At 43.4% G+C, this 10,001-nt stretch overlaps 1 protein-coding gene across 1 annotated transcript in view; it reads right to left on the bottom strand.

Moving 5' to 3' along the window:
- Positions 1–10,001, bottom strand: part of ARMC9 (armadillo repeat containing 9) — a 197,676-nt gene that overhangs the window by 33,051 nt on the left and 154,624 nt on the right. The window contains exon 21 of the mRNA XM_011951991.1: positions 2,740–2,855. Within this exon, the coding sequence (XP_011807381.1) occupies positions 2,740–2,855 (116 nt within the window). The remainder of the gene's footprint in view (positions 1–2,739; positions 2,856–10,001) is intronic.

Below are 10,001 nucleotides of genomic sequence, written 5' to 3'. Positions count from 1 at the left end.
AACGTTTTTAGAGGTGAGCTCCAGGTGCAAAGGCAGAACTACAAATCTTGCACGCCAGCATCGTGTAGCCGTCCAGAGTACTCATGCGCTGGGGGGAGTGCCCACTGCGTTCCATTGACCAGCTCTTTGTCTGCCACACAGCTTGGTCTGTGTGCTCCTGAGGGCAGGGAGTCACATCTTATTGATTTCTGCAGCTCCAGCCATGAGGACACCATATGGCAGAGAAGTGATAAAAATGTTTGTTGAGACCTGATCGGGAAGCTGGTGACAGGGCAACTGCATCATTATAGTGGGAAGGTCTGTGGTTTCAGGAAAATGAGCTGCCCTCATTACCTGGCAGCTTGCCACTGTCAAAGATCTTGATAGGACCACCCCCACGTAGCAGGGGAGAGGGAGAGGTGCTCCCAGGCATGGAAAACGTCCTCGAATTTCTCTACAAAGAAGAACACCTGACCCAAGAATTAACTGTGCCCACTGGTTAGCCCCACATTTATTAGATTCCCTGTTCTTATCTCTGATTAAAATAGCCTTATGTCATTGTTGTCGCTCAGGAAAGCAGGGTTTTCATTATTTTAAAACGTAATTGAAAAATACTTTTTTTTTTTTTGAGACGGAGTCTCACTCTGTCGCCCGGGCTGGAGTGCAGTGGCCAGATCTCAGCTCACTGCAAGCTCCGCCTCCCGGGTTCACGCCATTCTCCTGCCTCAGCCTCCGGAGTAGCTGGGACTACAGGCGCCCGCCACCTCGCCCGGCTAGATTTTTGTATTTTTTAGTAGAGACGGGGTTTCACCGTGTTAGCCAGGCTGGTCTCGATCTCCTGACCTCGTGATCCGCCCGTCTCGGCCTCCCAAAGTGCTGGGATTACAGGCTTGAGCCACCGCGCCTGGCCTTGAAAAATACTTTTAAGACAATGATTCAGTGCCCTCTTTCCCGTGTCAAGCAAGGGGAATTTTATTAGTTCCTGTTACTATTTCCATTTAAAAAGGTATTATATTTATCAACTAGTTTACTAGTCATTGGTAACTGGCTATATTCTGGATGAAAACCAAATAACCCAAAACTGCTCAGAGGTAAAGGACATTTAGGGGACAACTAAGGAATACTGATAATACTATATCCATACTATTAAATTTCTTAGCTGTGATAATGGGATTATGTGCAAAAGTCTGCAATCTTCTCTCAGATAGTTCAGCAAAAAATGTATATGCTTGTAAATTATGTATTATACACATAGAAAGAGAGCGAGAGAGAGATAGGGCACACAAATGTTAATTGGAAGCCCTTCAGTGTAACATTTTTTTTTGAGACGGAGTCTTGCTGTGTCACCCAGGCTGGAGTGCAGCAGTGTGATCTCGGCTCACTGCAAGCTCCGCCTCCCGGGTTCATGCCATTCTCCTGCCTCAGCCTTCCGAGTAGCTGGGACTACAGGTGCCCACCACCACACTGGGCTAATTTTTTGTATGTTTTAGTAGAGACAGGGTTTAACCATGTTAGCCAGGATAGTCTCGATCTCCTGACCTTATGATCTGCCCGCCTCGGCCTCCCAAAGTGCCAGGATTACAGGCGTGAGCCACCATACCTGGCCATCTTCAGTGTAATATTCTTTCAACTTCTCTGTAGGTTAAAAACACTGATTGTAAGGTTAAGAGAGAAAAGGGCATGATACTAGTTTATATATCAGTAACTAAAAATAAAAACCTAGAAATATAAGCATATCATACCTAATTATGAAATCAAACCAAACAGATCTCAAAGCACTCATCTATGGCACGGGCCCTGAAATATTTATAGGACAAATCCTGATGGGCAACAGAACTCATCAAGGAGCTGGGTCTGTCTTGCCTGGTGTCCCTCGTGTCTGTGGTAGCACAGAGCTCCATGAGGGCAGGCATTTCTGAGTTTTGTTGCTCAGTTCCCAGTGCCTGGTTGTTCATTACAAAATGACAGCAGAGTACTGGAAAAAATAAAAGTGCCCAGTTTCAGGGGATAACTAAGTAAAACACAGTATATTATTTTAAAGTATTACATGGCCATTATTTGTTGAATGAATATATGGAGGTTTTTAGCCTGCTCTCTGTAATATTTTGCTGTAATATTCTCTCTAGACAGGAAAAGAGAGGCCACCCAGACCACAGAAGTAGCTTCTCTGCTGCCCACTGGACTGTCTGATCTGGGGCTCCTTAGCCCACAAGGGGTCTAGGCCCCCAGGGAGACCAGAGGCTCTACGTAACGAGACTAAAATTTTATTTATATAAATGGGGCAGGAGCAAGGCTATGGAAAATGAATAAGGCTCGGCAGCTAAAACAGCATCCAGTTGTTCCAAAAAGTCATCTAAAATAAATGGATTTTGAGTCTTAAACTGTAACATTCCAATCCCAACAAAGGGCTTGGTGCTACGGCGAGAGGCCACGGAAAAGGCATGACAGGAGTCCTTCTGGAGAGGGCCCGGCTCCTTTCAGGTCCCTTCTTTTGAAATTACTCTGGCCAACATTTGTCTTCTGAAGTGGCCCTGGAGGTCCTGTAATCCAACCACTTCTCTTTCTGGAATAAAAAAATCCTGGGGGAAGGGAGAAGGACTCAACCTCTTTCCCTCCAAAAATCCCCCCAAAATAAAGAGATAAATGCTTTTCAAAAGGAATCCTTTATTTTAAATTTTAAAAAGACATACATCTTACACTGTAGTGAATCAAAACAAAGCCTAAGAAAGTCAACTCCCGCTTCCTTTAGCCCTGACTTACACTGGGTACCCGTTTCTGTGGCCGCCGGGGGTGACGGGCCTTTGCAGGGGCTCATCCCCGCTCCACTGCACACTGGCCAGCCCCTTCCGCCTTGTCTTCCCCGTGTTGGTCATGATCTGATGGAAGGAAAGAGAAGAAAGGGCTAGAGGAATATCTACTGGAGAGCTGACCCGGAAGTCAAACAGAATACACTGAATAAACTACTCTCTAATGGTAAGGAGCTTTGCAAATAAATGAGGAAGGATCATGTCACAAATTCTTCAAGTAAACAGAAATTGCGGAGAAAAACCCTTTTTCTGCTGACAGATTTCCGTATCATACCATTTAGCAGTATAAATTAAAACAAGGATAAACCATAGGAAAAGGAAGAAAGCAGTTGACTACTGTAACTCATCACATCTCTGAAATGAGAAGGGAAAAAAATGAGACGGGAAAAATGAGAAGGGAAAAAAATGTAAAAATGAGAAGGGAAAAAAAGACGGACATTTGATTTCATAAAAATACGAACATTTCCACATGCGCAGTATGTTAAAAATAAACCAAATCAACAGGAAAACAACAAACGGGGAAGAAGTGTCTGAAGCAAGTTTGACAGATTAAAGGTGAACATTTTCATAGCTAAGGAGCTCCCACAAATCAGTAAGTAAAACACTAAATTGATAATTGGGCAAAGAATTCAAACCACCATGTCACAAAACAGAAAGTAAGAAGAAGAAACAAAAAAGACCCACTTTACTAGAAATCAGAAACTTCAACTTTACAAAACAAGGTAGCATTCTTCAACTATTATAAGAATGACAAAAAAATGAACCCGTCCACTGCTCCCAAGTTTAAAACACTAGTTTAAGGAACTAACACTAATTAGTGAGATTAAAATTTGAGACAACTCTTAGAAAGCAATTTGGCATTTTATCAAGAGTTGTAAAAATGTTCACACATCCTTGAGTGTAAATACTAGTGAATGAATCCAAACCCTGGAAAGTGTAAGATAAACAAAATTGTTCATTATAAAATTATTAAAGAGTAAAACTGAAACAATCTAATATCTAGTAACAGGAATAAATAAGTAAAATATGGCATATTCACTTGATATATCATATAGCCATGTACAATGATAAAGAACAGGTTATGGAGAAATACGTTTATTTAAAACGTTAAATAAAAATCAGGTTATAATAATGTACATAAAGAATGCTTTTTTTTTTTCCTTGAGACAAGGTCTTGCTATGTTGCCCAGGCTGGAGTGCAGTGATCTTCCTGCCTTAGCCTCCCTAGTAGATGGGATTACAAGTGCATGCCACTGTGTCCAGCTAAACAATGCTTTCAATTATGCTAAAAGTGCACAGAAAGACTGGAAAGAAATGAACCTTCACATGATTAGGGTGGCTACATAGGACAGTAGAATTAAGAATATTTTTTTCTGCCACAATTTTTTGTAGTATGGTTACTATCATGTTAATACTTAAGAAAAATTGTTGTTTTTTTTTTTTTTTTTAAGATGGAGTCTCGCTCTGTCGCCCAGGCTGGAGTGCAGTGGCAGGATCTCAGCTCACTGCAAGCTCTGCCTCCCGGGTTTACGCCATTCTCCTGCCTCAGCCTCCTGAGTAGCTGGGACTACAGGCGCCAGCCACGTCGCCCGGCTAGCTTTTTTTGTATTTTTTAGTAGAGACGGGGTTTCACTGTGTTAGCCAGGATGGTCTTGAACTCCTGACCTCGTGATCCGCCCGTCTCAGCCTCCCAAAGTGCTGGGATTACAGGCTTGAGCCACCGTGCCCGGCCGAAAAATTGTTTAAAAAGGAAATCACTATAAAACTAGTGAAATGTGAATAAAGTCTGTGGATGAAACCAATGTCAACTTCCTGGTTTTGCTATTATGCTATCAATTACATAAGATATTAGCACCAGGGGAAATTATGTGAAGGGTGCATGGGAACTGTGTGTTACTTTTGTAACTTCCTATGAATCTATAATTATTTCAAAACAAAAAGTAAAACAAAAACAAAAAAACCAAACTTCTTGAACATTGGAATTTCATCTTTGATTTCTTGATTTCTGCTGAAAATTCCTTTGGGTTATCTAGTATGTTAGGTAGGGAGAGGAAGAAAAAATGGCCAGTGCCTATGGGATTCAGTGAGCCTCACCTGGACCCTGGGACAGGTCTCAGCCAGGGAAGTGACAAGTGGGGTCAAAACCTGCCCTGGGCTGGGCACGGTGGCTCACGCCTGTAATCCCAGCACTTTGGAAGGCCAAGGCGGGTGGATCACCTGAGGTTGGGAGTTCGAGACCGGCCTAACATGGAGAAATCCCATCTCTACTAAAAATACAAAAACAGCTAGGCGTGGTGGTGCATGCCTGTCATCCCAGCGACTCAGGAGGCTGAGGCAGGAGAATTGCTTGAACCTGGGAGGTGGAGGTTGCAGTGAGCCGAGATCACGCCATTGTAATCCAGCCTGGGCAACAAGAGTATCTCAAAAAACAAAACAAAAACAAAAACAAAAACAACCTGCCCTGACTAGGAGGTGGGGAGGGATAGAAAGGAGAGTGAAAGGGAAAAAGCCTGGGAGAGTGAGAAAGTGGGAGGTGCTCACCCTGTTGGGGGAAATGGAATGTAACTAAGCCATGTAAATAAAAACTAAAATGCAGTTGCGTCGCCTTTTCTGTCTCTAGAGAAATCTACCAAGGTAGGATATTTCCACTGCAACCACTTCACACTGCTGTCTGTTTCCACTGTGACTTCCCCATCCATCCCACTTCCCCAATCCAGGATCCAGGGTCGGTTCTACATGCTCTCATCACAGTGCTCCACTGTGGCTCTTGCCTTCTCTTTTTCCTGTCCCTCAAGACAGAGGACCCCTGAGCCCTCCCACAGAGAAACATGAAGAAGGCAACTGGAAAAGGGGAAACAGTCCCACTTCCTCTGTCTCCACTTCCCCAGTGTCACAGTCATCTGAGCTCACTCCTCCCAATGTCTTCCTAGAAATGACAGAACATGTCATGTATTCGAGAATATTTTAGACTGCCAGTTATTTCATCTCCTTAAAACTATAGAAACCTGGAAAATAATTTAAAGTGGGTGGAATTTTTCCTTTCCCGTGGATGGAGAAACTGTGTCTGGCCTGTGGGCCAGCACTGTCTGGTCTGTTGCAAAAATGCCTGAAGAAAGGCCCTCAGCAGAGCGGCTTCAGTGTGCAGGGCCTAGCAGCGCAGCCACTTCCCAGGCTGTTCTTGCTGGCCTGGACTTTCCCTCCCCTTGCTTGCAGTGTGAGCCACCCAGCCTACTCTCGGGCCTCTCAGTTGCAAAGAAGCCTTTGTGGGCTGAAGGATCTTAGAGGGTATCTTGTCCAACAATCTGCTGAGACAGAGCTGTTTATAATGAGTTCCACAGAAATGCTTTGGGGTCTGGGCAGAGAGGAGAGCAAGGGTTCCTGACATCCACCTGTACTCATCCAGAGAACTCGGCTTTCATCAGCGTTATAGATGGAGATTTTATTTGAAAGAAGGTTCTGCTACTATAAAAAGGAGCATATTTAAGCACAATTTAAAAAAGATAGCATATTATTTAGCTGAATGCAATTTATTCAGTAGTAAAAGTTGGTCAACATATCAATTTAGGTAAAAAAAGATTTCTCATTTATTGGTTTTGAGTATTTGTGAATCATTTAAAGACATTATACAGCAGTATAAATTTCTGTAAAAAATACAGGATACAGGTACACTCTATGTATCTATTATCTATATCTATCTATCTCTGTACTCACAGAAAATAATCTGAAAGGGGAGGAGGCAGACACTGTTAGCAGTCTACACAATATTCACCCTCTCCTTCCTGACCAACAGAACTGATTTTGTCAGCACAGCAATGTGTCTACTTAAAAATACCTCCCAGACTCCCTTGCAGCTAGGAGCCATAGGACCAGTTAGTAAGTGGAGGTCACCAAGTGGAGCTTTAGGAAAGCACTGTAGGGGGCAGATTTGGCTGACCTGCACATTTGGCCTTCTTCCTGAGTTTATCACAGATTTGTGCCAGGACATGTACCCATCATATGATCAAGAGGCAACAGGCATGTGAATGAAGATATCAAGGCAGAGTTACCACAGAACTCATGAAACTTCATGTGTCACATGGTCATTTTATGTGTGTGTGGGTTTTTTTTGAGACAAGGTCTTGCTCTGTCACTCAGGCTGGAGTGGAGTGGTGTAATCACAGTTCACTGAAGCCTTGAACTCCTAGGCTCAAGCGATCCTCCCACCTCAGACTCCCAAGTAGCTGGGACTACAGGCATGTGCCATCATAGCTAATTAATTAATCTGTAGAGATGGGCCTTCCTATGTTGCTCAGGCTGGTCTTGATCTCCTGGCCTCAAGTGATCCTCATTCCTCAGCCTCCCAAAGCACTGGGATTACACACATGAGCCACCATGCCCAGCCTACATTTGTTTTTGTTTTTGAGACATAGTGTTGCTCTGTCGCCCTGGCTGTAGTACAGTGGCGCAATCTCGGCTCACTGCAACCTCTGTGTCCGGGGTTCAAGTGATTCTCCTTCCTCAGCCTCCTGAGTAGCTGGGATTACAGGCATGCGCTACCATGCCTGGCTCAGTTTTGTATTTTTAGTAGAGAGGGGGTTTCACCATGTTGGCCAGGCTGGTCTCGAACTCCTGACCTCAGGTGATCCACCTGTCTCAGCCTCCCAGAGTGCTGGGATTACAGATGTGAGCCACTGTGCCCGGCCTTAATTTAGATTTAGTGGGAAAAATTTCTATGATTCACAGTACCTTCCATGCATAGTCAAACGACTGCTATCTGTCCTGGTGTAGAAATGGCCTCTAGTAATTCTCTATGTTGTTAGAGTATTTGTGAATAATCAGTGTGCAAGAAAATGTCAAATGCCCCCCGTTACAGTTAAGTGGTGGCAGAATATGCCATTCCAAAATATGCCACTTTGGTTTAGGATTATTTTGCGGTAAAGGCACTTGATGCAAGAAGGACATCCTAATGTTCCTCTTTTCTTTCTGAAAACAAGAGATAAAAACTCGCATATGAAAGATGCTCTCTGGGCAGCAGGAAAACAAACCACATGTTGTCAGAGCTGAGAGAATTCTGTGCAAACAGACCTGGGTAATATGATTCTTATCTTCCTTTAGCCTCCCCACATAATTTGGTAACTTTTCTCCAATTGCCTCTCTTTGTTCAACCTAGTTGAAAAGCGTTTAGGTTCTGCTAGTTCTTTTCCCTTTCAGTTCCTTAGGAGAGCTTCCACGTCACATAAAACTTATAGAAATGTCTATGCTTTTCTCCTGTGAATCTGTTTTACATCAATTTGATTCTCAGGCCCAGACAAAAATCCTAAGGGACAAAGGTAAAACTTTGCCTCCCCATAGAGTGTTTCTCTTTTGTTGTTGTTGGGATAGAGTCTCACTCTTGTCACCCAGGCTGGAGTGCAGTGTTGCGATTTTGACCCATTGCAACCTCTGCCTCCTGGGTTCAAGCGATTACTCCTGCCTCAGCCTCCTAAGTAGCTGGGATTACAGGCATGTGCAACCACGCCCAACTAATTTTTGTAGTTTTAGGAGAGACAGGATTTCACTGTGTTGGCCAGGCTGGTCTTGAACTCCTGACCTCAGGTGATCCACCCACCTTGGCCTCCCAAGGTGTTGGGATTACAGGCGTGAGCCACTGCACCCGGCCTAGTGTTTTTATGGAAGAAACCTGAGAATGGTTTTCTCAAATTTAATAACAAAACGGGTCACGCACAGTGGCTTACGCCTGTTATCCCAGCACTTTGGGAGGCTGAGACAGGAGGATCGTCATTCAGGAGTTTGAAGCAGCAGTGAGCTATGACTGCACCACTGTACTCCAGCCTGGGTGACAGAGTGACATCATATCTCTAAAACAAAACAAAATGAAACAAAAATTTACATAAACATTTTCTTTTGTATTATTTTTTATTATTTTCCACAGGTGTTGATTTAAATTTTTGTCTTTTAAAGATATATACGTATTTTTTTTTTTCTGCAAGACATAGTCTTGCTCTGTCGCCCAGAGCTAGAGTATAATGGTGCCATCTCGGCTCACTGCAACCTGCGCCTCCCAGGTTCAAGCAATTTTCCTGCCTCAGCCTCCCGAGTAGGTGGGATTACAGGTGCACACCACCATGCTCGGCTAATTTTTGTATTTTTACTAGAGACGGGGTTTCACCATGTTAGCGAGGCTGGTCTGGAACTCCTGACCTTGTGATCTGCCCGCCTTGGCCTTCCAAAGTGCTGGGATTACAGGCGTGAGCCACCGCGCCCAGCCTATACATGTAATTTTTTAAGTAAAAAGATTTACAGGGCATTACCAAGAACTAAATGTGAGGCCAAAACAAAGTTTTTTAATCAATCAATATTAAGAAAATTTGATCAAATATGTTACAGGAAAGGCAGACTAATCTTTTTTTCTTTCTCGGTAGAAAACATTAAAAACATCATCATATATGTAGACAAAAACATTACATTTTTATGTTTATGCCTGTAAAACATTACCAAGTTGCCATATACAGAAGCAACCAAAGGGCATAAAACAAAAGATATATGAAGAAAAATTATGAGGTGTTTGCCAAGCAGCTAGTTAATATAAACATTATTTTTCTAGATTTTATAATGTTTGTGTTATCTGTCAATTTTTAAAATTTGAATTTGTACTTGGGGGGCTGAGGTGGGAAGATCATTTAAACCTAGGAGGTTGAAGCCACAGTGAGCCATGTTTGCTCCACCACATTCCAGCCTGTATGACAGAGTGAGACACTGTCGCAAACAAACAAACAAACTGACAAACAAACAAAACTGAATTGGGGCCAGGTGAGGTGGCTCACACCTGTAATCCCAACACTTTGGGAGGTTGAGGCAGGTGGATCACTTGAGGCCAGGAGTTCGAGACCAGCCTGGCCAACACAGTGAAACCCCGTCTCTACTAATAATACCAAAATTAGCCAGGTGTAGTGGCACATATGCCTGTTGTTGTAGCTTCTTGGGAGGCTGAGGCACGAGAATTGCATGAACCTGGGAGGTGGAGGCTGCAGTAAGCCGAGATTGCGCCACTGCACTCCAGCCTGGGCAATAGAGCAAACTGTCTCAAAAAAAGAAAAAAAAGTGAATTTCACTATGATTTATTTTATAATTCTCATTCCACATAAGCACTCACTTTTTTTTTTTTTTGAGACAAAGTCTAGCTCTGTCACCCAGGCTGGAGTGCAGTGGTGCGATCTCAGCTCACTGCAACCTTCG

The sequence above is a fragment of the Colobus angolensis genome, unplaced genomic scaffold (assembly GCF_000951035.1).
Source record: "Colobus angolensis palliatus isolate OR3802 unplaced genomic scaffold, Cang.pa_1.0 Scaffold33, whole genome shotgun sequence".
Taxonomy (NCBI): domain Eukaryota; kingdom Metazoa; phylum Chordata; class Mammalia; order Primates; family Cercopithecidae; genus Colobus; species Colobus angolensis.
This window is presented reverse-complemented; position numbering and strand designations above follow the sequence as displayed.